Source organism: Colletotrichum abscissum (assembly GCF_030869225.1).
Source record: "Colletotrichum abscissum strain IMI 504890 chromosome Unknown Scaffold_29.1, whole genome shotgun sequence".
Classification (NCBI taxonomy): domain Eukaryota; kingdom Fungi; phylum Ascomycota; class Sordariomycetes; order Glomerellales; family Glomerellaceae; genus Colletotrichum; species Colletotrichum abscissum.
This window is the reverse complement of record NW_026850198.1, coordinates 169,224-195,377: the sequence shown is the minus strand read 5'-3', so window position 1 is coordinate 195,377 and position 26,154 is coordinate 169,224. Positions and strand designations below refer to the sequence as shown.

General features: G+C 55.6%; 8 protein-coding genes across 8 annotated transcripts; 4 read left to right on the top strand and 4 right to left on the bottom strand.

The window, feature by feature from the left end:
• Positions 1-292: 292 nt before the first annotated feature.
• Positions 293-1,941, bottom strand: CABS01_10954 (aldehyde dehydrogenase; the record flags this gene model as incomplete). The annotated part of the gene is made up of 3 exons (XM_060544309.1): positions 293-1,321; positions 1,380-1,779; positions 1,880-1,941. 3 exons carry the CDS (start codon positions 1,939-1,941, stop codon positions 293-295), a joined length of 1,491 nt encoding a protein of 496 aa, XP_060398585.1.
• A 4,905-nt stretch (positions 1,942-6,846) lies between these two features.
• On the bottom strand, positions 6,847-8,310 carry CABS01_10953 (uncharacterized protein; the record flags this gene model as incomplete). Its single annotated transcript, XM_060544308.1, has 5 exons — positions 6,847-6,850; positions 7,032-7,307; positions 7,419-7,480; positions 7,714-7,820; positions 7,878-8,310. 5 exons carry the CDS (start codon positions 8,308-8,310, stop codon positions 6,847-6,849), a joined length of 882 nt encoding a protein of 293 aa, XP_060398584.1.
• Positions 8,311-9,552: 1,242 nt separating this feature from the next.
• On the top strand, positions 9,553-12,756 carry CABS01_10952 (myb-like DNA-binding domain-containing protein; the record flags this gene model as incomplete). Its single annotated transcript, XM_060544307.1, has 4 exons — positions 9,553-9,625; positions 9,750-10,384; positions 10,441-11,023; positions 11,078-12,756. 4 exons carry the CDS (start codon positions 9,553-9,555, stop codon positions 12,754-12,756), a joined length of 2,970 nt encoding a protein of 989 aa, XP_060398583.1.
• Positions 12,757-13,616: 860 nt separating this feature from the next.
• Positions 13,617-17,978, bottom strand: CABS01_10951 (hydantoinase B/oxoprolinase; the record flags this gene model as incomplete). The annotated part of the gene is made up of 9 exons (XM_060544306.1): positions 13,617-14,626; positions 14,709-15,165; positions 15,223-16,234; positions 16,295-16,672; positions 16,726-17,197; positions 17,268-17,484; positions 17,544-17,635; positions 17,693-17,855; positions 17,910-17,978. The coding sequence occupies 9 exons, from the start codon at positions 17,976-17,978 to the stop codon at positions 13,617-13,619; spliced, it is 3,870 nt and encodes a 1,289-aa protein (XP_060398582.1).
• An 828-nt stretch (positions 17,979-18,806) lies between these two features.
• On the bottom strand, positions 18,807-20,151 carry CABS01_10950 (aminotransferase class I and II; the record flags this gene model as incomplete). The annotated part of the gene is made up of 3 exons (XM_060544305.1): positions 18,807-18,922; positions 18,988-19,798; positions 19,852-20,151. 3 exons carry the CDS (start codon positions 20,149-20,151, stop codon positions 18,807-18,809), a joined length of 1,227 nt encoding a protein of 408 aa, XP_060398581.1.
• A 422-nt stretch (positions 20,152-20,573) lies between these two features.
• On the top strand, positions 20,574-21,591 carry CABS01_10949 (uncharacterized protein; the record flags this gene model as incomplete). Its single annotated transcript, XM_060544304.1, has 2 exons — positions 20,574-20,925; positions 21,008-21,591. 2 exons carry the CDS (start codon positions 20,574-20,576, stop codon positions 21,589-21,591), a joined length of 936 nt encoding a protein of 311 aa, XP_060398580.1.
• A 1,745-nt stretch (positions 21,592-23,336) lies between these two features.
• On the top strand, positions 23,337-25,206 carry CABS01_10948 (uncharacterized protein; the record flags this gene model as incomplete). The annotated part of the gene is made up of 2 exons (XM_060544303.1): positions 23,337-23,884; positions 23,943-25,206. 2 exons carry the CDS (start codon positions 23,337-23,339, stop codon positions 25,204-25,206), a joined length of 1,812 nt encoding a protein of 603 aa, XP_060398579.1.
• A 442-nt stretch (positions 25,207-25,648) lies between these two features.
• CABS01_10947 (DASH complex subunit Dad1) lies at positions 25,649-26,137 on the top strand (the record flags this gene model as incomplete). Its single annotated transcript, XM_060544302.1, has 3 exons — positions 25,649-25,756; positions 25,824-25,910; positions 26,000-26,137. 3 exons carry the CDS (start codon positions 25,649-25,651, stop codon positions 26,135-26,137), a joined length of 333 nt encoding a protein of 110 aa, XP_060398578.1.
• Positions 26,138-26,154: the final 17 nt, after the last annotated feature.

Genomic DNA, 26,154 nt, shown 5'->3' with positions numbered 1-26,154 from the left:
GTAGGGCGCATGATACGCCTAGGAAGCCGGCCGGCGGTGCGCCGGGGAAGTGGATCAAGGCGTCGTGAGCAGGCCGTTCCGTTCCGGCCGTCAGCATTGGACTTGGTCGGATCATTCATCACATTCACAACACTCATACAGGACAGGAGAATTTTGATTGTTTTTGTGTTATTGGTATCATTCAACGTGATGTTTGAAACGAGAAGAAAAAAGTTACATCAAGGTCATGTACACATTTGCGCCGGAATAAGCCCCAGTTTTCATTACCTTTCCAACCAAGCCTTTCCACGGCTTAGAACAACGCCCCGCCCAGACGGATCGCGACGGACTTGTTCTGGGTGTAGTTTGCCAGAGCAGCCTCGCCGAGCTCTCTGCCGATGCCGGACTCCTTGAAGCCGCCGAAGGGCACCTGGTAGGAGAGCATGTTGTAGCAGTTGACCCAGACGGTGCCGGCCTTGATGGCGTTGCTGACGCGGATGGCGGTGTTGAGGTCGGTGGTGTGGACGGCGGCGGCGAGGCCGTAGGTGGTGTCGTTTCCGAGCTTGATGACCTCCTCCTCGTCCTTGAACTTGGCGATGGCGCAGACGGGGCCGAAGATCTCCTCCTGCATGATCTTCATGTCCGGGCGGACGTTGCTGAAGATGGTGGGCTGGATGAAGTAGCCCTTGTCGCCGTGGCGCTCGCCGCCGGTCTCGACGGTGGCGCCCTCGTCCTTGCCGGCCTTGATGTAGCCCATGATGCGGTCGAACTGCAGCTGAGAGACCTGGGGGCCCTGGAAGGTCTCCGGGTGGAAGGGGTCGCCGACCTTGTTCTGCTCGGCGCGGGCCTTGAAGGCGGCGAGGAACTTGTCGTAGATGCCCTCCTGGACGAAGATGCGGGTGCCGGCGCAGCAGCACTGGCCGTGGTTGTAGTAGATGCCAAAGTTGACCCAGGAGATGGCCTGCTCAATGTCGGCGTCGTTGAAGACGATGTTGGGGGACTTTCCGCCGAGCTCGAGGGTGACCTTCTTGAGGTTGGAGCTGGCGGCGGCCTTCATGATCTGGCGACCGACGAGGGTGGAGCCGGTGAAGGCGATCTTGTCGACGTCCATGTGGGCGGAGAGGGCGGCGCCGGCGATCTTGCCGAAACCGTTGATGAGGTTGAAGACACCGGGGGGGAAGCCGGCCTCCTTGATGAACTGGGCGAAAACGAGGGCGGACAGGGGAGTCTGCTCGGCGGTCTTCATGACGATGGTGTTACCCGTCGCCAGGGCGGGGGCGATCTTCCAGGAGAGCATGAGGAGGGGGAAGTTCCAGGGGATGACCTGGGCGCAGACACCGATCTGGAGAGGGTTTGTTAGCTGGCGGTTCTGGATTGTACCAAGAATGACAGCGACTTACAGGCTCGGAGCGGGTGTAGTGGAACATGTCGTGGGCAACGTCAATGGTCTTGCCCTCGATCTTGTCGGCCCAGCCTCCGTAGTATCTCAAGCAGCCGACAACGGCACCAACATCGCCCTTGGCCATGGAGATGGACTTTCCGTTGTCGAGAGACTCGACAGCGGCCAGGAGGTCGGTGTTCTTCTCGGCAATATCGGCGAGCTTGTTCAGGAGGTAACCACGCTGGCTGGGGGGGACCTTTCTCCACTCGCCCTCAAAGGCCTTGCGGGCGGCGGCGACGGCGATGTCGACATCCTTCTCGGTGGCCTCGTGGACGGAGGTGATGACCTCCTCGGTGGAGGGGTTGATGACCTCGAAAGTCTGCTTGTCAACACCCTCAACCCACTCGTTGTTGATGAAGCTAGAGAATCACGATATGTTAGACTGGGTGATTTCGAGGTCGTCATTGCTCGCGGGGTAAGCGGCGGCGGGATAAGGATTGAGGGGTGGAAAATACGCACAGTCCAGTAGGTTGGTTGTAGGCGCCCGTCACCGGGGTCTTGAGCTCAACGGACAAACCCATTGTGTGTGATTTTTGTGGAAAACAAGTACGAAACGTGGAAGGGTATTTGGTATCACGGAAGAAAGAAGAAAAAGTTTGGATTGGGATGGGATTGTGAGTTGAGAGTAGTGAGAAGTGAGAGAGGGAGGGAGAGAAACTGGAAAGACGAAGCTGGGGATCACAGACTGTATATAAAGCGGGGTCCGGGGGGGCACAGAGCAGCCAGAGCAGAGCAGAGCTGGGGGAGAGAAGTCCGAAAGTGATACGGTATACCGCGCGGCGCAAAGGCAGTGGAGGGGACGAAATGTCAGAGACCTAGAGACTGGAGTGTGAAGGGTCAAGGAGGCGAAGGCGATACCTTGCTCGACGACGGTGGGGCCCGGGGGGCAGGAGGGTGTACGGATGGAGGGGAAGACTCCAGACTCAGAGTAGGGTAGGTACTGCGTAAGGATGAGGGGAAGGGGAGACTGGAGTGTCTGCAAGATAGTAATCTAACACTAAAACCGAGGCCTGGTCTATCCGTACTTGGTACCGGAACCGCAGATTGGATGGGCATGGGATGAAAGGGAACGTGAGAGAAGCCCCCCATGGGCCGGAGCAACGTCAAACACGGTCATTCGGTGGACTGGACTGGACTTGAGATCTCCACACTGGGGGGCCAGACACGCATCTGCATGCTGTCAATGAACAGGGTTGGGGGGGGGGGGGGGTACTTCGTACCTACACCAGATATTGACAAGCTAGGGTGGACTCCCATACAGTAATCGATTTGTTAGTGTTGGAGGGGAGAAGGAGAAGGGGAGAAATGGAGGGGCAGCAACTTGCAAGGGATGGATGCAAGATGGGACCTCGAGCTAAGGTAAACGGGGAAAGGTGGGCGCCGCTTCGGGCCAACGCCTGGCTTTCCTTTCCTTTCCTATCCTTTGCTTTCCCTCGTTCCCTTTACGCCGGACGAGCAATACGCTATCCACCGGTGCGTTGCTGTGCTGTGCTGGCTGACAGCAGGTCTTCACTGGGACTCAGAGACTACCAGTAAGGTAGATCAAGACTGCCACTAGGTGATGCCTGTTCGACTCGGCCCAAGTTTACCAGAATGTCACCCAGGGGTGTGTGTCACTGTGGGTTCCGTTCGGTGGGAATTGAGTTCCGCGTTCCCATTCCCCGGGGCCCCAGGTTAGGAAGAAGAATCGCGAAACTGTCGTGATGATATCGGACTAGATGGCTCTGAGGTAAGTTGTGCTCGACCATATGTCTGTTGCCACCTTTTGATTTCTCTCTTCTTGCCTCTATACTGTGAATATCTACCATGCTTTGTTTGCTCTTGTTCTTGAGATACATATGAGAGGTTGCCACGCCCCAGAGCTACAAACCCCTCTCTCTCTCCGCTTCCCCTCTCTTGCAGTTTGTCGACCCCGCATTTTCTCCATCACAAGTTGCGTCTTCCATTGCGCAACCAACCAATCAGCACATTTCAAATTGCTGGTCTTGTCTTGATGCAGCAGCCACACCCGCTTCAAAGCGCTTCATCACACACACCAAACATCTTCTTTTTTGTCTCTCTACTAATGATTATTCCCCAGCTATTGAATCTGCCCGAGGGTCCTGCTTAGGATACTATGACAAATGGCATCACCTAGGGAACAGACGGGCTCTGCGCTGCAGCTACTCCTCGCCGATCCCTGCCGACTACCGTGCTACAGTGCAACTATGCTACTGTAGCTGAGCAGCTATCAAACACATCGGAATTCGAGCTCGGGACCAATGTGTCGTAGCCATGGCACGCTTAGAAATGCCGAATCAAAAGAAGTCTAACTACTATAACTCCGGATTCTTTCGGCATTAAGCCATCCTCCAAGAGATGATCAGACGATGAACTATTGGATGCCCGTTCCATCGTTTGCTCCCAGTTGTACTCCGTACATAGTATGTAAGCTCTGGATGGATGGGCGGAAGTTCGCCGGCGCGTGTTTTCAGATGCTTTCCGAGCGGGTTGCCTGCAGTCAGCAAGTTGAACTACACCCCCAACGTGCTGTGATACCCAAACCATTCCGTGACAATCGAGTCAGAATGACGGTCCCGTTCCAGCCCGGCATACGCAGCATGGGATAAGCAGTATGGGACGAAACACGATTCCTCACACTTCGACTTGGTCGTTGGGTGCCCCAGAACTTCCGCCTGGCATAACTGGCACCTTTCCCCTCCACCCCACCTTTTCATTCCCACCTTGACGACACACGCACGCGTTCTCTACAGACGTACCGCCGTACCGCCGTACCTTGCGTCGACTCGGTGGCTGGCCGTGAAATGTTGGGGCCCCGGGTCCCCGACCTGCCACCTTGAAGGTTACCGGTACGATTGAGATTACCTTTTTCTTTGGACTTCTCCATACCGGGCTCTGCACACTGGATACTGGGGCGCGGACATGGGATACCTAAACCCCCCGACCCACACTCATGTACATACATCTCCAAGTTTTTTCTTCACGGTGTCTTGGCTCGATCATCCGCGGCATCTTAACTCCTACACCTCCAAAGGGGGGCAGGGTAGCTCCGTCGTGCGGCGTTAAGCAATGACATTAGGTGTAGAGATAACGGGGCTCGAAATACTGAACATTCACTCGGGAGAAGACTGCGGTACTTAATTACCACGAGCTTTTGAGGTCTTAAAGACTGAAACTCCTCTTCTCTCGGGGTGTCTTTACTACCCATTCCCCGGGCCTCTCTGCTCGGTGCAAATGCAAGCGAGCCCTTCTGCTCAGAGATCCCCCGCACCGAAGAAACCCAAAAGGTGGATATAGATTTATTAGCTAAGCCCGCAAAAGGGTCTCAGGACAGCGGGATGGGAATTTTGCGGCGTTTGCAGAGTGATATATCGACATCCCCCGATATAGAACACACGCCCCCTTTTCCCTTCGTTGCCCCTCCATCGAATTCCTGCCGCGCCCCCGACCCGAATCCCCCTGTCGCACTTCCTTTGCTGCCTTCCTTGTCCCCGACATCATTCGACAGCGACGAACCCTCTTGGCCGAAGCGCTTGCTTGAGTGCTTTGCTGTTGGGGATTTTGTGGGGTGAGCTTTTCTTCGTCTCTTCGGTCTGATGGCAGTTTCACAGCGGCTACACGGAGCTTATTCATTGCCTTTTGTCTGTAATCGTACCCTGGCACATCTCTATAGCGTTTACTCCAGCTGAACGCGGGACCGCACATAGATCAGGTAACAACCCATCTATCAAAGTTTCTTGAATCGCATGTATCGTGTCAATAGCTATGAATCAACATAGGTAATCACGCAAAGTCAGCCCTCTGACCCTTGAGACGAAATAGGTCCCAAAATATGTCTTCAGCCCTGCACGTAACTGTATTCGTCCTACACTGCATAAACTACAGTCCCCAGTCTCTTATGTAACCACTCGCCCCCAAACTGGTCGGAATCACTCTTTCCACCCTCGGTTCCGACAACCATCAAAAACTCCCAAATTCGTTCCGAAGAGCAGTTGCCATTTCTGCATGCACCCAAAAGGAATTCCTTCGCGCGGAACCCGAACCGGGCCCCGGTGTCCGGAAGAGAAACTCGTTCCCCAACTTGCCAACGCCAAGAGCCGAGACATTCGAACCCCCTTCCCATCGTCCATGGGCCCCATCCCAAGTCCCGTGAGGCTGCGAACTCGCCCGCCGCCTCCGCCGCCGCCTTGCTTCACCTGTGCGGATCCGCACTTGCATTGCCCACAAGCGTCGGCCGCGATTTCTCATCGAGTTCTATTTTCTGGGGCTGCCGCTCCCAATTACACCCTTGCTCAAATTGTCAATGGTCCAAAGTTGCTAGGCGCCACTCACTTTATTCTCATCTCTTGGTCCAATAGACGCGGTGCGATCTGGTTCACTGTTTCTCTCGTTGGTGTTTTTTTGGGATTACCTCGGATGGTCCTAAGCTAAGCCGCCCTCCACAAGCCCGCCGGGCGGTGTTTTGGCCATCTGCTTGACCCCCGGACCCCCGCACTTTTGCGGCTCCTTTGGGATACGTAGAGTACCCCCGTGACCGCCGTCTGTTCCCTCTGTCCGTACGGGGCGGACGTGAGCTTATTGTGTCAGCTGTTGTTGGGTTCAACGACATGCTGGTTTGATGCCATAGAACGCCATTGATCCAGAGCAGCGTGATTCTCGCCAGTTTTGCTGAATGAACTGTGACATCTGTTGGCGTACCAAGCCCTGCGCTCGTGGTGTAAGTCAGCTATGCAGCCGGCCGGCCCCATCTGCGGGCATCTGCGGGGGACCCTTCCACAGAACCGCTCGCCCGGAGCCCGCCATATGAACTGAAGACAGTGTAATTGATTGATCTGTTAGCTGGAGCAATCCAGGAAGCTCATCTTCTCATACAATCTGATGATAATGGCTGCGTGACAATGACCGTGACGGCCGCCGTCCTTGCTCCAAGAACCATGGACGATAAGATCCAGACGCCGAGGCAGGATCCTCGCCAAGGGTTCACACCGTCAACGGCAAAGCAGCTTGAACTACAATGTCAGTTCAGGGGTCCTTTCTGAGCAGTTTGCCCAACGAATCAGGTTGAAGACAGGATGTTTGTTGTCTTCGGACACGCCCCCCGTAGGTAAGAGTACCGACATGCTGGCTCCCAAGGACTCAAGCGGCTCTCAGGTACCTTTTGTCTAGGAATCCTCGAAGCTTTGTAGCCAATGGAAAGTCATTCTGGTCGTTTTAATACTTGACATGGAATGCAACTCGCGAGTCCAGGTCACTTGGCGGAAGCTGGGGCTTGGTACTAAGTGGCGAGCAATGCTCTTCTGCCGCATCTCCTCTACCGCATCGAGTATCCGGACTGATTAGGTTGTTGAGCTCGAACTAAAAGTTGCGATGGATCGACATATATCAGAGTATAACTTTACGCTCATCGCACTAAGTGTTCTTCAGAGTCAGCTGTCGCGATTAGTGTCAGTGAACATTGTGGCCGTGAGAAGTGGCAGGATTTCCTATTCTGTGGTCGATTTGAGCAAGCCTTCCCTTGTAACCCCCAGCGTTATTGTCCATTAATATTGATGTTACATCCATTTCGGTTGCCATCCGTATTTCCTCCCCATGTTTGTGACTTGCAACTCACTGCTGATCGTCCTCGGCTAGCCCCTCGCCCGTCGGTGACAAAGCTATGGAAAGGATGTACCGAACCTTGAGCAGTCCAAAGTCTGGGAGATCTTCCTTCTTGGCCGCAGTAATGTCGAACTCATAGCCGTCCTCGACGGACTCACGTGTTTCAAAGTGGACCATGCGAAGAGACTTTCCAGACTGAGTGAGTCTCTCCCGAGAGACCATGCGGGGGTCCATGTCGATGCACACCACTTTGGCGTAGGACCCTCGGACAGATTCGAGCCTGCCAACACTATGATCCCTTTCCTGATCAAACACGGCTTTTCGGAGCCATCTAAGCCGGAGCCGGATGGAGCAGTCGGTTTATGAGATAGGCTCGAGGGCAATCCACGCCTTCGCCCACCATTTCGAGAGTATCTGGTTGAGGGAGATCATGTTCGCCAAAGAGAAGACGGTAGCCAGCGACTGTAAAACAGCGAGATACTTGCGAATCTCAAAGCCAAAAATGTCTCCCGAGTCTTTATGCAAGATATACTCCAACGAAGCAGCAGTTTGCGAAGTAGGAAAAGGAAGGACCAGACAAACCCTGGGGTCGGCAGACTTTGTGACAACGCAAGTGCTCTCGTCTTGGAGTGAAGAAGCGGACTGAGCAGATCAGTACCTGCACAAATATGCTTGTGGGCCGTGCGGAAACTTACAATAGCTTGTTTGATATCGCCTCTCGGATGGTCCTTTACTTCGACCGCGTTGAGGCCATCCTTGGGCTCGTAATGGTGAGCCGGAAGATAACCACGTTTGGGAAACACTATAATTCACCAGTGTTGGCTCGCTGATCTCTTGCAAGGTGTTTTGAGCAACTCACGCTCTCCAATCATCCTGGAAAGAAAAATAGCAGACTCTCCGAGGTAGCACATATCTGATTGTGAAGGATATCCATCGTCCGTACACTCTTCATCGTGGAATTTGCGAATGGCCTCCATCGGCGCCATCATGAGTGATGCCCACGCCAGTTTATCCACAACTTCAAAGTCTCTTCTATGATACTTGCAATAGGCCGAATGCGAACTGCGGCACCAAGACTTGGCGAGTTCAAGTCTTGCATCAATGTCGCTGAGATAAGAAATTTTGGGAAGGAGAGCATCCCTTAAAGCGTCGATGTGATCATGCTTGGTGTCCGGATGGTTCAGGTAACGCCTCAATATTCCTACCAGAACTTCTTTGCGCTTGCCTAGCAGCTTCTTGTCTGCTTCGGGATCCTCTTTGCTGATGCCCGAAGCACCATTTCTGGCCGACATGTCGAAATGCTTTCCGATGCTTCGTTAGGTAGATAGGTAGGCACCTTGATCACTCGCGAAGGAGGAGAAGGGACTGGAGTGTCAGCGGCAGGAGAAAGAACAAAAGTAGGTAGGTAGGTATCTTGTCTAATGAAACGAAACGATGCAAAATTGGGAGGCACGAGGTTCGAACTTGAATCACGCCTGGAGGAAAGAACGCCAGGCTGGTCTTTCATCACGATGAAGGAACGACCAAGTGAATGAAGCATCAATCATAGCATTGAAATGAGCTTCGTACCTGCTTAATTGAAGCTGACAGCCATCTGAGCCTGACTCCAGGCTCCAAACTGAGAGATGGAGTAAGACTCTTCGATGCTACTACCACCGACTACACGTACTGTACATCACGTCTCGAGTATGAGAATTATAGTCCATACTCTTGATGAACGCTCACTTTTCAAGAGAATGCTTGACATGATCACGTGTATCCAGCTGAGAAGGCTCGTCAAACTGTGAGAAGGAACTCATCCCTGGCGGTCGTGATTGGCAGAATGGGCCAGTGACATATCATGTTGATCCCCTGGTCATCAATCTCCAAGAACCCCAGACTGAAAGGGGTGAATCTGGGGAATGACGTCATGCGGGATGGCAGCAACATGATTGTCCCTTAAGAAAAGGTAGGTCCGTTGCTGTGTGACAGACTGTATGATTTGAGCATTTACAAAAGAAAGTATGCGATGAAAGACAAGGTATGTGGTTTACTATCCAGGTAGGGTGAGGCTTGAGTGGTTCTATTGGCCCATTCCTCTGAGGCAGAAAAGAATTCGACAACAGCCAACCTAGAAGGCTTTGAGCTTCCCGTCTCGAGAACGGAAAAAATTGAGGGGTTGGGATGGCCATCTGGATTCGGCGTGCAGGTGGACGCGGCTCCGAGGGGCAGGGGACAAGAAAAAAAAAATCGTTGCGATAAAGTGGCAGAGTGGAGACCGAACGCATGGACCAAGTTGCATTTTGATTGCGCTGGCCAATCAGTAGTCATTCTTTACTGGGAAGCAGCGGTGAATTTTTTTGAGAAATCGCTCCTTCCTGTGTATCGGGAGTGACATCTTCTTTGGGGCAGATTATAAGGGCATCGGCGCTCGGATTTTCTCCCAAAAAGTTTTTCCGTCTCAGTCCAAGAACCGTCAAGATCACGACTGACCCCCCGCCATTGAGCTGCACGGCGACCAGACTGACCCCAAAAAGCTGTCTCCGTGCTTCTCGATGCTCATGGAGGGCATTGAAGCTATTGCCGAGTCGGCTCAGGCCGCCAAGCCTGAGGCGCACTCGCCGACAGGTATGCGCTTGCCTTTCCCGCCATCCCACTAAGCAAAAGATCTTCACCCGGCCTCGAACCAACTTGCACGCACCCGAGGCACGTCTTCGCAAGCGTCGCAAACCAGGCTGACTTGCCGTAGTAGGACCAGAAATGAAACAGGAGTCCCCGACTGTCACCACCAATCTGGGCGAGACCCCTCAGTTCCCACTGAAGCGACCCCGCGATTCGAGCGCAGACGACCCCGAGGCCGAGTCCAAGAGGCTGAAAGTTGACGACGATCAACCACCCCAACAAACCCCGGAGCAACAATCACTTGAGAAATCACTTGAAAAATCACTCGAGCAATCACTCCAGGAATCACTCGAGAAGTCAATTGAGAAGTCGATCGAGAGATCACTCGAACAAGCATTCGAAGAATCTCAAGAGCCATCTCAAGCGCAATCCCAAGAGCAGCCCCAAGATCAACCCCAAGAGCAACCACAGGAGCAAACTCACGAGCAACCTCAGGAGGAGAATCACGACGACCATGCGGCTCTCGATCTCGGATTTGACATGGACGCCATGATCCAGGGTGTGATGATGGACATCAGCAACGAGATGAACAATGAGATAGGAAAGGTCGAGGGTCTGGACGGCGTCACGGATGTCGACATGACGGCAGATCACTTGGCGTCTGTGTCGCAAGACTCTGCCCCGTCAACTGACACACATGCCATTGTTCTCTCTGAGCCTTCGGCCTTGATGAGGCGCATCACCACCTCCTGTTTGTCAAACTTTGTACGTGGCGGTCTCGTCAGCTCTGGAGGCGCCGCTAATCATATCTCAATCTTCAGGCTATGCAACTTCTCGTAATCATGTCGCAGCATGTCTACCACGACGTTTATCAGCAGTTACAAGACAGAGAATCAGACCTCTGCAAGTCCTTCAGCACACTCAAGTCTCTGCTCCGGCAAACTCGATCGATTTACTCCACGACCGACCTTATCTTGGACCCCGCAGTGCTTGATCTGACTGCGCCGGATAACCTCACCGATATCCAAGTCGCCAACCTCGCCAGCTTCTGTTGCGAACTTTTCACCTTCGACGGCGAACACCAACTCGGCTCGAACGAGCTCTTGGCTCTGGAGGACAAATTTTTCACCGTCTTCCCGCCAGGCGCCGAGGGCATTTCGCACGATATCTCTGAGCTCTTCCTCGCAGTCAAGACACAACTAGTCATCGAGTCCGTGACATCAGCGAATCAGTCCGGGCCTGTTGACCAGTTGATCGCCCAGGCTTTCTCGTCCAGTCTGGAAGATAAGCTAAAGGCAAGACACGAAGGATCTGACTTGACTGCTGAAGAGAGAGCCCTGGTGACATCTGTGGAGGAGCGCAAAACGTCCCTGATTACTTACGCGTCAGGACTCCCAGATACTGGTAAGTTGTCGAGTGCAAAGGCTGATGGGGCCCATGACTGATACATTGAGTTAGTTCTACTGAAGATCGGCTACCCGGAGGAAGACTTATTTCACCAACTGAATGTGTACCTGCGCCAAAAGCTACAGTCGGTCTCTGGACTGGCCTCGAGGCACGGCATCGATCTTCCTCAGATTATGACAAACGGAGACCTCGACGCATCGATGCCACCCGATCTCGACGACCTCGGAATCTCATCATTACTGGAGGCTACAGATGGACTTGTTGCGCAATACCTCCCCAGTGAACCGGTCGATGGATTACCTACCGAACAACAGCCGCCAGTTCCGACGACTGAGAGCAGTGTCCCGCCCCCCGAACCACCTGCCCCTGCCCCTGAAGCCGCTCCCCCGGCGCCAACCACAAATGGTACCACAACTGAAACTCAAGACGCGACGAATGATATTCTCGCCCTTGTTGCACAGAGCACACAGGAGTACGTTCGAACTACTCTAAACAACCTGTCTCCAGCGCCCTATCAGCCAACCGTACCCACACCGACGGGCGCCGCTCCGGTTACGCAGACGACATACCTCTCACACCTGCAACAAACCCAGCAACAATCGCCATACTACGGATACCCGCCACCAGTGGAACAACCACCGCAGCCTACGGCTCATGAGAGTAACGAAAAGCTGCCTCCTAGTCAGAGCCTACCTAGTGCTGTGCTTTACGACAGGGCCCGCCAAGCTGCCTTGAGCAAGACCAATAACCAGCAGAGAAGGGAAGGCACCACTTCGACAAGACGCCCATGGACTCAAGAGGAGGAGAAGGCCCTCATGACTGGTCTCGACATGGTCCAGGGACCTCACTGGAGCCAAATTCTGTCTCTGTTTGGTGCAGAGGGCACTCTTTCCAACATACTGAAAGATCGAACGCAAGTCCAGCTCAAAGACAAGGCCCGCAACTTGAAGCTCTTCTTCCTCAAGACAAACTCCGAGATGCCGTATTATCTGCAAGCCGTCACAGGCGAGCTCAAGACAAGGGCACCTACACAAGCTGCCCGCAAGGAGGCTGAGGAGCGAGCTAGGATGAACTCAGAGGAGGAGCAAGCTCGGGTACAGGGTATCATGACACTTGCGGGCGGATTACAGCATCCTCAGCATCCCCACCACCCTCAACATGCACAACACCCGCAGCATCCACAGCATGTACAACACGCACAACATGTGCAGCACCTTCAACAAAATAGAGCAAGCGTGACACCAGCGACTGCACCGAGCACGCCGTCACAGTCTGCTGCCCAGGTCTCGCATCACATGGCCGCCCATGCGACGACACCGACGCATGCTGCTGCAGCAGGCCCGCCTGCCACGCCAGTACAAGCAACACCGAGCCATGCTAGAGTTTTGCCAGCTTCCTCACCGTATGCCGCAACCGCTGCTCAATTACAAACATCTCACAGCTTGCCACAAACTCAGCCACAAACGCCGACGCATTCCCACATCCAGCATCATTCTCACCCGGGAACGCCACAGCCGCAACACCATGCTCAACAGCCGCAGCACCAACCTCAACAGCAGCACATCCAGCCGCAGGTCTCTCAGGCTGCTGAGACTGCGCCCAATTACACGACCGATTCATCAGCTGCGGTCTACAGTCAAGAGACCGAAGATCTCAAGGAAGCCGCTCTTATGCAGAGTCTTAGGGAGCTTGAAGCATATAGCGAAAGCGCCAGCGCTAGCGTATCATAGAGTGACGACCTAATTATGGCTTCGTATCTTCATCAACCCGCCGTTATCAACGATTATCACCAGAATTACTACCACGACGGCATCCAGGACTTACAGTGAGGAAGGATCAGGTCTTGGAGAATTAGGCTTCACCTTGGGGATGGCTACTCTGACCGGGGGTGTTACTCGCGACACCACCATCCTACGCCTTACATTAGACCAAGGGTGTCGTCAACAAAAGCCGCCGGGGGTTTGTGTATAAGAGGGTTGTCAACCCGAGAGTCGATAATCTGACCACGAAAATCACTTGTTATATATGGGACGGCATGCTTTTCCGTCCACACTGAGCAGTTTCTGGAGTAGAAAAAAAAAGGGAGACGGGAGGGACCGGGACAGCAAGGCAAGAAGAAAAGAAAAAGGGGCGGCACCAAAAAGCGATTTTTTGTTTGCTCATGATACCACGATTGACCGAGAGGATTAAGGCGACGGTGGCGAGTTTTTCGCCCATATTTTTAGTACGCCCGGAACAGAGAATTGACTGCATAGCGAAAAAGGAATGAATACAGAGCAGGGTTTTACTGCAAGGCTTGATATTTGCTACTTTGAGTGACTTGACTTCACCTTGTGACTAAAGGCTAGATGAACTCGAAAGCTAGGCTTCTCGTAAGTCTGGGTTGAAGAGACTTGAGAATCCTGACTTGAAGCTTTAAATGTGTTGAGACTGTAGTCAGAGAACCCAATGGTGACATTCATGTAAACATCATTGGACGTTCGAATAACGGGCAAATGTTTGATAGAATATTTCGTGACAGCATCAGGCAAAAGATGACTCCAGATATTACAATAAAAAATGAACCCAACGCCGTCCCAAGATGCTCTCTCTATGCAGACTCTCCCATGCTCTGGATCATATCAACCGTTCCATTCGCAACACCCACAAACGCAGCCGCCGGCTTCGCTTTCCCCTCGACCCTGTCCTCGGGCCGTCCATACCCGCCACCACCAGGCGACATGATCACGATGCGATCGCCCGCCTCCATCATGGCCGTGTTCTTCCCGCCGAGGTTGACGACGCGCCCGCTCTTCTTAACCCACACATTACGGCCCCGCTGCCCGTCCTCGCCGCCCGCCATACCGTACGGCGCAAACGCCCGCCTCTCGCTGAGGATGCTGACCTTGATCGGGATATTAAACTCGATATCGCGGATGATGCCGTCGCCTCCCGTGTGAGCTCCTTTCCCGCCGCTTCCCTCGCGCAGGCAGAATTGCCGGAGGATGACGGGGTACCGCCGCTCAAGCGACTCCGGGTCCGTGATGCGCGTGTTGGTCATGTTGGTGTGCACGCCGCTGACGCCGTCCCAGCTCGGCCCGCCGCCCGCGCCGCCGCAGATGGTCTCGTAGTACCCGAACCCGGTCTCCGGGTCGTCCGTGCCGAAGGTCAAGTTGTTCATGCACCCCTGGCTGGCCGCGGCCGCGCCAAACGCCTTGAAGATGACGTCGACGACGCGCTGCGAAGTCAGGACGTTGCCGGCGCACACGGCGGCGTGCTCTGTGGGCTTCAGCAGCGAGGCCTCGGGGACCTGGACGTCGATGGGCCGGATGGCGCCCTGGTTGAGCGGGATCTCGGCGTCGACCATGCAGCGGAGGGCGAAGATGATGGACGAGTTGCAGATCGCGATGGGCGCGTTCCAGTTGCCGTAGGCTTCGGGGCCGGTGCCGTGGAAGTCGAAGACGGCGCCGCCGGTGGTGGGGTCGATTGTGACCTTGAGCTGGATCGGGGTGCCGTCGTCCATATAGTCGATTGCTTCGAGGGGTTTGCCTGCCGTGCGCTCGTGGATCGTCTTGAGCATGTCGCGGACGGCGCGCTCGGCTGCGCCTTGGATCTCTTCCACTGTTTGGGGTGTCAGTATGGGAAGTTTCAAAGCTGTGGTTGAAGAGAAGTGACTTGCTGTAGAACTGAACGACGTCGAGACCGTAATCCTCAATCAGGGCGTGGATCAGCTGGCTTCCGCGGTGGTTCGCCGCCGCCTGCGCCTTGATGTCGGAGATGTTGTCGCGGAGGCACCTGGTGCCGGAGCAGCCGGGCGAGTGCGCCGGCGCCATGAGCAGGTCGGTGAGCTCCTTCTCCTTGAAGACGCCGCCCTCGACGACCTTGAAAGCCTTGATGACGGCGCCCTCCTCCCACAGCTCCTTGGAGTTGGGGGGCATGGAGCCGGGGAGGATGCCGCCGACGTCGGCGTGGTGGCCTCGGGAGGCGGTCCAGAAGATGATCTTGCTGCCTTCGGCGTTGAAGACGGGCGTGATCACTGTGAGGTCGGGGAGATGGGTGCCGCCGCAGACTGGTGCGTTGGAGAGGATGACGTCTCCTGGCTTGAGGTTGTCGCCCCAGTGGTCGATTTGCCACTTCACAGCAAAGGCCATACTTCCGATCTAAATCATGTTAGTCTTCCCATTTACCATCACCTGGGGTGTCTTCCAGGAACTTACCATGGCAGGGACGTGAGGGGCGTTAGCCACAAGCCCGCCATCAGGCGAAAACACGGTACACGAGAAATCTAACCTCTCCTTGATGTTAGTGCTCACGCTCGTCTTCTGCAGCGCGCGACCGGCCTGCTCCGCGACGCCCATGAACCGATGGCCAAAGATAGACAGCTGGATCGGGTCAATCGTCGTCGTGGAGATGGTCTCCTTTGTCCCGACCGCGACGTCAATCACCACCGTCTCGGAGAGCACCGTCGCCGCGGCGTCGGGGATCACCACAATCGTCTGCTTGTCGTCCATGATGAGTGCCGGGCCAGCGATCTTGGTATGCGGTGTCAGGCCCGCGAGGCCGTACACGGGCGTCTCGGACCAGCCCAAACCCTTGAAGTAGACCTGCTTTGTCGTCTTGGCGGGCGGCGCGGCCGTCGCCTCCGCGGAAGCAAGCTCTTTGGGCCAAGGGACGGGGAGCTGCACCGTCGTCTTTCCGATGGCGCGGACGCGGTAGTCGTCGATAATAACATCGCGGCCGACGGGCAGGAACCCAAACTGCTTCTGGTGAGCGTCCTTGAAGGCCTCGAGGTATCCCCCGCCGGGCGCCGCCGCCGTCTCCTGGATCATGAGCGGGGTATCGCTGCCCTGGAAGCGCATGTTGAGGTATCGCTCGCTCACGATGCGTTCCTCGGGGATACGCTGCATGAGGAGGACGTCCCCCGCTCTCTCGACGAGCTTGTCGAGCTCCGAGGCGAAGGTGGCGAGGTTGGCCTCGGTGTAGGTCAGGGCGCAGGGGCTGCGCTCCTCGCTGACGACGTCGGCGAGGGCCATGCCGTAGGCGGAGAGGACGGAGGAGTACTTGTGGACGAGGACGCGGGAGATGCCGAGCGTCTTTGCAATGTCGCAGGCGTGCTGGCCGCCGGCACCGCCGAAGGAGGCGAGGTTGTGCAGGCCTGCGTCGTAGCCCTTTGCTTCGGTGAGGGTGCGGATGGGGCGGCACATGGACTCGTTGGCGACGTCGAGGAAGCTGCGTGACTTTGTCAATCCAGGGGCGGCAAATGAGACCCGGTATCATAGTGTCACTTACCCAGCTGCGGCTTGCTCCACGGTCAGGGTGGTGCCTTCGTCCTTGTTGATGCTCGCCGTGAGCTCCTCAAAGAGACTTCTGCTGGCGTCGACATCCAGGGGCAAGTCTTCGTTGGGACCGAAGATCTTGGGGAAGAACTCGGGCCTCACGCGGCCGAGGACGACGTTGGCGTCGGTGACGGTCAGGGGACCGCCTTTCCTGTAGCAGGCCGGGCCGGGATGAGCGGAGGCACTTTCGGGTCCGACCTTGAACATGCCGCTCTGCCAGCTGAGAATGCTGCCGCCGCCCGCCGCGACGGTGTTGATGTCCAGCTGCGGAGTCTGGACCATGACACCGGCCGTCGTGGTCTCGAAGACTTGCTCGAGCTCGCCGGCGTATCTAGGGCCATGTGTCAGTATCGCCTTCACGAAGTGATTCTCAATCCGCCATACCTTGAAACATCAGTACTCGTGCCGCCCATATCAAATCCAATAACAGGTGTCTTATCCGCGTCGTCATAGCACGTTCTCGCATAGCCGACAACACCACCAGCAGGCCCAGAAAGAATGGCCCTCAGGCCAGACAGACCAGAAAACTCGACCAAGCCGCCATCGCTCTGCATGAACTCGCACCGGCACCCGCTGTTTGCGAGGTCCTCGAAGCCGGACTCGAAGCCGGCAATGTAACGCTTGATCTCGGGGGTGAGGTAGGCGTCGGCGGTGGAGGAGTTACCGCGGGGCACGATCTTGACGACAGGGGAGAGCTCGGCGCTCGGGGAGATATGGGTGAAGCCGATGTCGGCGGCGAGCTGGGCGATGGCCGCCTCGTGGTCGCGGAAGGTGTAGCTGTGCATGAGGCAGACGGCGATGGAGCGGTAGCCCTCGTCGTAGGCTTCTTGTAGGGCCTTTCTGGATGCCTCGATGTCTGTAAATGTGGGCATATATTAGTTTGTGCTCGCCTTGCGAGGGAGATTGTTCAAGAGATGACCACTAACCGAGAGGCTCGAGGACCCGGACTGCTTCACCGGTGACGCCGGTGACGAGCGCGGGGTCTGAAGAGACGTCGATGGATTCGGGCTTGTTGTTTTCTGACCATGCGTCCAGTGTCACGCGTTCTGGGATTTCGATGACTTTTGAGTATAGTACGTCGGGCTTGCGAATGGCGAGGTCGAAGAGTTTCGGCCTTGACTGGTTGCCGATGTGTAGGAGATCCTGAAAGTCGATTGTCAGTCTAAAGTCCCCAGGGTTCTGTTCTTGAATCTTGGTCTTACCTTGAGGCCCTTCGTCACAGCAAATACTGTGCGTTCTCCTTTCCTCTCGAGGAGGGCGTTTGTGGCTACTGTAGTTCCCATTTTGATAGACTCTTTGTACCACTGTCAGCGGACGCGCCAATAGCCCGGCGAAGCAATCTTTCACGTACCGACACCTCGCAAGGAGATCTTCTTCCCCTGGGGATATTCCTTTCCTGTTGCCTTTTCCAGGACTCTTCTAATCGCTTCGACCGGGGCATCGGGGTAGTTGCTGGGGTCGACTGAAAGCAGCTTGACGAGAATATCATCTTGGCCGGGGACAGATGCAACACACTGAGACGTCAGTACTTCATCACCTCAGGCCCTTTCCAAATGACCAAGACTCACATCGGTGAAGGTGCCACCGCGGTCGATGGAAATCCTGATTCCCCCCACAGGGCCCGGAAGTGAACCCATGATGATTAGTGCTCTGAGATTATAAGGGTATTATTGAATGTGAAAAGAAAGTATCTGAAAGTATGAACTTCAGATTCTCAGAGATGTCAAGGGTTTCGTGAAGATGGACGGAATGGAAATGAGTACTATCGGATTGAGATGAAATTCAGTGAAGCTGGAATTCGCGATGATTATACAAGTTCCCACGAAGGTCGCGGGCAACCACTCGATAAGCCCAAAACGGCAATCACCCGAAGCCTTCCCCCACAAAATTTCATCGCCGGAGCTCCCCTCGGCAGGTGTCTTCGGAGAGAAAGCCAGAGAGTCGTTGACTTGAATTCAGTTATCCCCGTCCTACGTTGGTCGCGGATGCTCCACTTGGTGCGTTTCCATAGTCAAGATGGAAAAGTACGGATAGAAGGACGAAGTGGAGGCGGAGTGAGTAAAGGAGGGATGGAGAGCTCCTTTGTCATCTGCCATTTGGGGATCCGATAAGCGATGAGATGCGGGCGAGAATCCCCCTTCTGCCCCTCAGCGTCCCCCGCGGAGAGATGATTGACGGGCGGCGGGGTCGGTGGTTCGGCTTATCAGCTTCGGGAGGGGCAGCCGAAGGGCGGAGCTCCGCTCTGAGGGCGGCGGCGTCACTGCTGTAAGTGCCTTCGGTATGTGTTAGCATTATCCTTGGTCTGATTAGTCTGAGTGATCGTCGGCATTGTGCTTTCGGTGCATTTCATTCAGAGAAACTCGACCACATAGCGATTTCGGACGTTGAAATGAGAATATTCTTTGGCAGTGTAATGTGATCATTATGAGCTATGCTAATTCCACTACATCATGGCTAATACACGATCATCGCACACTCCGAACCGTCTCATCAAGAGCCTTTGCAAAGTACTCTACATTCTTCTCATTTAAACCCGCAATTGAAATTCGTGATGTGTCGGCCATGTAGACGTGGTATTTCTCTGTAGACCGAACATTAGTATCTCGCAAACTAGACCGATAGTTTCTGTAAGAGGGAACGACAAACCTTCAAGGTGCTGAACCTGCGCCTTAGTGATACCCGTGTACCCAAACATGCCGCTCTGCTTCACGATATGCGACCAATCACCCGGCGTCTGCAGCCGACTAAGCTCGTCATATACCTTCTTCCGCATGGCGCGGATGCGGCCCGACATGGTAATAAGGTCCTTTGCCCACTGCTCCTTGAAATCCGGCGTCCCCAGCACCGCCGCCGCGATGCGCGCGCCGTACGCAGGCGGATTCGACACCGTCGCCCTCTGCACGTTCTCCAGAATCGAGTTGACCGTCTTCGTCCTCTCCGCCGTGTCGGCCACAAACGTGACGGCGCCGACGCGCTCGCCGTACAGACCCATGTTCTTGGCAAACGACATGCACACGGCGGCTTCGAGGCCGAGCTCGTCGACGAAATAGCGAATCGCCCAGGCGTCGTCGTCGACGGAGCCCGAGTTGAAGCCGAGGTAGGCCGAGTCGAAGACGGGGAAGATTCGCCTCTCGACGATGGCTGAGGCCATCTGCTTCCACTGCTCCTGCGAGGGGTCGCAGCCCGTGGGGTTGTGTGCGCAGGCGTGCAGGATGACGGCCGAGGTAGACGGTTCGGCGCTCTTCAAGGTCGAGATGTAGCCGTCAAAGTCGAAGGCGCGGTCTTTGTAGTAGGGCAGGTGCTTCACCTCGAAGCCGAGGGAGGCGAAGAGGAGTTCGTGGTTGGACCACGTCGGGTCGGTGATGTAGATTGTCTTGATGTGTGCGGCGGCCTTCTTCAGGGCGAGGCCGGCGAGGAGGAGGGCGCCTGTTCCGGAGAGCGATTGGCATGATGCGACCTGTGAAGTTGGTCAGTTTATGGTGAAATGGGTAGCTTGATGCAAACACTTACACGGTTCTCTGCGAATGCCTTTGTGGGGCTGAAAACGAGCTTGACGGCTTCATCGCGGAAGGGCTTGAATCCCGCGATGGGAAGATACTCATGCCCAGGCTCTCCAAGGGATGCTTCTGCCAGTCTCACAGATGGCAAGATCCACGGTTGGCCGTTCTCATCGCGATAGGTGCCTTGGCCGAGGTTGACCTTTTTCGGATCCGTGTCAGCGACGTAGCGCCTGGTGACATCGAAGATGGCGTCGGGCGGGATGAACTCTGCTTGCTCGAAAGCTGACGTTTGCTGCTTAACTGAACCCATTGTTGGCTAGTTGTTGGAATCGATGTGAAAATGCGAATAAGTGAAGCTACGATTCTCTCGTCGAGAGACGAAAAAGTCGCGACGGCGAGGTATGAGTAGTAGACCAGGGATCTCGGGACCCCAGCCGACTCGGAGTTGGAACCCGGTGAAGGGTCCGGCACCGGCGTGAGTCGAGCTCGGATGAGGGGCCCGCGGGGTCGCAGTCCACTTTGATGGAGTGCTCCATCTTGAGATTATCAAATGCTCCGAAACTTACGGGTCAATACCGAAGCATGTCATTTCAGCGGAGGGACGATATGGGGATGAATGGGCCAAATAAGAGTAGCTAGCGATCCCTCCCATGAGGGAATTCGTAGGTATTATGGATTGGTGTTGTTAAGATTATTTTATTTCACTGCATACAATACCTCAGATCAGACAAAATGGCCCCTCATGCACCCCCTCGCGGCATCTACGCCCCCGTCGTGGCCTTCTTCCACGAAGACGAGACTCTCGATATTGAAGCTCTAAAGACGCACATTACGCGGCTCGCTAAGTCGGGCGTGGCTGGCTTGGTCATCCAGGGATCCAACGGAGAGGCGCCGCATCTGCTCCACTCGGAGAGACAGCAGGTCATCGCAACGGCGGCCGAGGTGCTCAAGCAACACGGGAAGCCCGAGGCCGTCATCATTGCCGGCTGCGGCGCGCAGAGCACACGGGAAACCATCCAGCTCTGCACCGAAGCCAAGGAGTCGGGGGCAGACTACGCTCTCGTCCTTTCGCCGAGTTACTGGAGTGAGTTTTCTTGGGCCACTAAGCCGTCAAAGATGAACATCCGAATGTGTAGATTACTGACCCGCTCTGTGAATAATTATAGCCGGTGCGATGCAAAAGCCCGTGATCCAAAAGTTCTTTGACGACGTCGCAACGGCATCGCCCATCCCCATCCTCCTATACAACTTCCCCGCCGTGACATCGGGCATCGACCTCGACTCAGACCTCATCGCCGACCTGGCGGCCTCGAACCCCAAAGTCGTGGGCTGCAAGCTCACCTGCGGCAACCTCGGCAAGCTGCACCGCGTAGCACACGACGAGCGCGTCCCTCAGCCTTTCGCCGCGTTCGCGGGCAAGTCGGACTTTTTCCTGCACGGGCTCGTGGCGGGCTCCAACGGCGTCATCGCGGCGGCTGCCAACTTCACGCCCAAGGTGCACGTCAAGCTGCTGGAGCTGTACGATGCCGGCAAGCTCAAGGAGGCGACCGAGTTGCAGACGAAGCTGAGCCGGGCGGACTGGGTGCTGGTACAGCTGGGCGTTGCCGGGTTGAAGGCTGCGCTGGATAGGTACTTCGGGTATGGTGGTGGACGGAGCAGGCGGCCGCTTGGCCTCGTTGCGAGCGCAAAGTTTGAGGGAGAAAAGGATGCGGTGCTCAAGGACTTGGTTGACTTGGAGAGTTCGCTGTAAACCTTTTGGGACACTGGGATAAGATGTAGATAAGATATAGATAAGATAATACCGCCTTGATGATAAGATAAGACATCGTGGGTTCACAGCTGGCGAAAGAAGGATTCATAGCTGTGCCCAGCTGTGGCCAGCTGCATGATTGAACCACCAGCTATGTTCTCCTCAGTCCTCTTCTTCGTCTTCAGTTCACTGTGCACACTTCTTCCGTCCTCATCTCGACTACCTGACTTGCCTTACGTACCCGCACTCCGTTTGCTCCTCAAAGCCACTGGCTTCACCGCAGATCTCGACTCGATCCGTTCTTTGCTGGATGTCTGAGATTCGAACTTTTAGCCCACGACGCCCGGCTGGACTAAGGTGCCTCGAGAGACTTTAAGCTTACTGGACCATCTCCAAAGAGTTCCTTATCCGTCCCTTGTCGACGAGGCATGTGAACACTTTGGTGTAAGCCCATTGGACAGACTTGACCGGGGGTGGCTGATAGCACGAACTGATGCTGGAAGCTAAACAGCACGCCTACTGCCCCCATCGCCTGCTCCCAGCCACCCCAGATACCTTCTTCATCTTCATCTTTCCAGACTAAGCAGAACGGATCGTTGATGTGGACTGTTCTAGTTTCTCGCGGCATCTAGACCCAGGTTGTCGGGTCATACGCATACTCTTCTGCCCCAGTCTCGACTGCCTTGACTACCTTATGTTGGTTGGCAAATTACAGATCATCGTCTAGAAACCCAAGACATGTCGCGTAAGAGCAATGAACGAGCAAGGCAATCATGTCAGACAGTCTCAATCCAGCCCAATTCCCCCGCCTGATCGTCGCTACCGCACGTTAAAAACGGCCGCTGCAACCAGCTTCTTCTGGCCGATGCAGCCGATTGCGGCATCCCATCGCGCCCTCTCGCCTTTTCTCTTCCAAGCGTCAAGTGCATGAGTGGCTTGCTCCATCATTGGCCGGAGCTATCGAGGATAGCTGATAACGTAGCTTGGAGCTCAATCGCGCCATGCAGTCACCCCGCACCTTGGCCTCTTGAGTTCGGCTCTCCGTTCACAACTCTCTCAGTCTCTCACCTTATCACCTCGACTGCCTCCAACTTCCTTCACCTCTCCCTGATTTGGACAACTCACTTGGCTCGGCCTACTTGAGAGTCAGCCATGTGCCGCCATCTCCACTCTGCTAGCATGCAGACATTGTAGATCCTTGCTGCGCTTTCCACGCCATCCCGCGTCGGCCCCATCCGTCACCACCGCCATCGTCGACCACCCATCTGTTGGAGTCGCAACGGTAGCCAAGAAAGACAATGCCGCCCGTCTGCCATGTCCGGCCTTGTACCCTGACTCGTTCTGTCGCTCTGGGCCTCAAGCACGTCATGTACTGCCTACATCACCCCTCCGAGACAAGCGTCTTGGGGGAAGGAAGGAAGGAAAGACACTCGATGGCTTATCGAGGCGACATGCGGTGAGAAGCTGTCACTCATGTTCCCCTCTGAGGTGAAGATGGTGTAAGCCCAGCTAGCTTCCCGCCGCCGCCTTGCTGCATGCGAGCCTTGCATGCTCCGGTCCTTCCAAGCTCTCCTCTGCCTCTAGACTGGTGGTCTGGTCATGTTCTTTTAAGCCGAGCTCTCCCCTCCATTCTCTGTACCGAGCAGCCGTTCGTCTGTATCGGATTGATCTCTCCGTTGCCTCGAGCTTTCTGTTGCCTGTGTAAGCCCGTACTGCAAGTTCAATCACCCAAATCTTGCAACCGTATGACACGCAACCCAGGCTTCTCGCCCGTCATGTCTACCCTATCCCTGATTGTCCTCATTGGGACCCTGATCGCAGCGACCTCGGCCGCGCCCTCGACTCCTTCAGTATGGGCGTCCGTCGCAATGATCATGCACGGTGAGCGCACGCCGGTGCGCAGCGGGCTCCAAGATACCCTGACTCCTTTGGGTGCTCAGGAGATGTACGCCCAGGGAAATGCCTTTAGAAGTCGCTACCTGGCCAGCGGAACACCCACAAACACCTCCGAGGGTCGCATCACGACCCGCGCCGCGATCAAGGGAATTGCGCGCAACGTGTATGAGCATGAGCAGCTCTCGATCCTCTCCCTCCCCGATGCCCACATCGCAGCCGGCGCTGCTGCCTTCATGCAGGGCCTCTACCCGCCCATCACGCAGGCCTTTGCGGCCGATACTGGCGGGACGAACATCTCGTACTCGACAATCTCTGGAAACACCACGCAGTATCCCCTGGGCGGTTACCAATATCCTATCATTGAGACGCTGGGGCTGTCTGACGATAGGTCGATTGAGTAAGTTCCATTAACCATAGTATGTCCCTTGAGACCGAACTGACTTGCCATCGTAAAGTGTTCGGGGCAACACGGAATGCCCGCAGTGGAAGATCTCGACAACGTATGTCATGCAGCTCGACCCGTACATGCAGGCCCTCGAGCAAGCCTCCCGCCCCGGTTACACATCCCTCTTCAGCACGCCGCCACTAAACGACGGCGACATCTCCCTCGCACATGTGAACTTTTGGAACGCCTACGACATCTACGACTACGTCCGCTACCGCTACTCCCACGAGCAGGCCGTCTACGACGGTCTCCAAGACGTGTACGCCCAGCGCATCGAGTTCCTCGAAATGTACGCCCGCCTCCAGCAGCTCAACATGACCTCCAACCAAGCCGTCTCGGGCCTCCAAAAGGGAGACATGATCCGCACCATCGCCGGCCGGACCTTTGCGCGCAGAGTCGTCGACGCCCTCGAGGCTAACGGCAATTTCGCCGGCTACTCCAACAAGCTGACCCTCCTCTTCAGCTCCCAGGAGCCCTTCCTCTCCTTCTTCTCCCTCGCAGGGCTCCAGAAGCCGAACCAGACGCTCTCCACGACGCCCTTCTGGAGCCTCCCCGAAAACGGTGCCGCCATGGTCTTCGAGCTCGTCGGCGACCAGCCCAACGAGCCAGACACCTACCCGACCGAGGAGAACCTCTACGTCCGCTTCCTCTACCGCGAGAACGCCGAGCCGGGCACCCCCTTCTTGGAGTATCCCCTCTTCGGCCTCGCCGAGGGCGACACCCGCGTGACGTACAGCTACTTCAAGCAGGAGATGGCCAAGTTCGGCATCGACACGGCGACGTGGTGCAGCATCTGCGGCTCGATCCAGTCGTTCTGCGACTGGCAGACCACGAAGACGACGCCGACCGTCGGCGAGGCCATTCGTTCGGCCGTGCAGAAGCCCGTTGTCGCGGGCATCATTGGCGCCATCATCGTCCTCGCTGTGTTGGGGCTGGTTGTTGTCTCGGCGGCTGTTCTCGGCGGTTTCCGGATTCATCGTGCCGGAGGCGGAGCAGGAGGAAAGGACGGCAATGGCCGGATTGCCGGGCTCGGAGGCTTCAAGGCCGCGGAGAAGATGGCTAGCGACCCGGACCTGGCTGTCTCTGGGCGCGGAGTGCGACACGAGCGCCAGGGGAGCTGGGAGCTGCGTGACGGAAGGGAGGTATCGGGAGCCGGGGGGCAGACAGGTATCGCTGTGGACAAGAGTGCGTCGACGTTCCAGGCGAAGCCCATTGATGATGATGCCATTAGTGTCATGGGGGCTTCGCCGGTAAAGCCCAGAGAGAGCGTCTGATCAAAGGGTACAGCAGACAGGTTGGTTATGGCGGATGATGGGATACGGACTCTCTTCTGGCTTTCGTTTATGATACCCTTTTTTGATACCCTTCCTCACGGTCATTTGCTGGAACATTTTGGCATGGATACAGGCTTCCTCTTTCCCTGTGGTCTAGGGCATCGTCCATACATATAATCATCTTTTGATCTAAATTTCACTACCTTTATAACATGGCAATACGTGAAGAGTGAGAAATGTACGCTACATGGATCAACAATACTTGGAGACACCCACAGTGTTGCGTACAGTGTCATACCCACACAAGAAACTGTAAAAACAACCCCACCGCAGTGACCTTCCATCCAAACCCCGCCATCACCGCCAAAACTCCAATTCCTCACAACGCGACGCGCGACCTCTTCCTCAACCCTCCAAAGACACCGAGCCACCAACAAACAACATGTCGTCACATCAGCGGACCTTTTCCCACTCGCAATCCCAATCGGGTACGAGGGAAAAGACCTACTTTGAGCAGCAGCGCGAAGAACTCATTGGCGAAATCGCAATGGTAAAGCCCTCCCCCAGTCGGCCTCTTGTTCGCCGAAGCGACGAGCATCAACAAAAACAAACAACAGGAGAATGCTGACGGGGAAATCCAGAACTTTGAGCAAGTCCTCGCCAACATCAATAAGCTGAACCGTTCGCTTGAGGCAGTCATTACGGTAAGCAGCCTTCCTCTCTCTCCTTTACGAATACGCCGGCCGTCAAGAGATTCGAGCACTAATTCGGGGCGGTCGACGCCACATCACAGGTCGGAAACGAGTTCTCCTCCGTCGAGGCGCTGTGGTCGCAGTTCGAAAACGTAATGGCGAAAGAACCCGAGGAAAACAAGCAGGGCGATACCGAGGAGGGCAGCGATGGCGAGACGAAGAACGAGCAGAGATCATGATACCCACCAGCAACGAA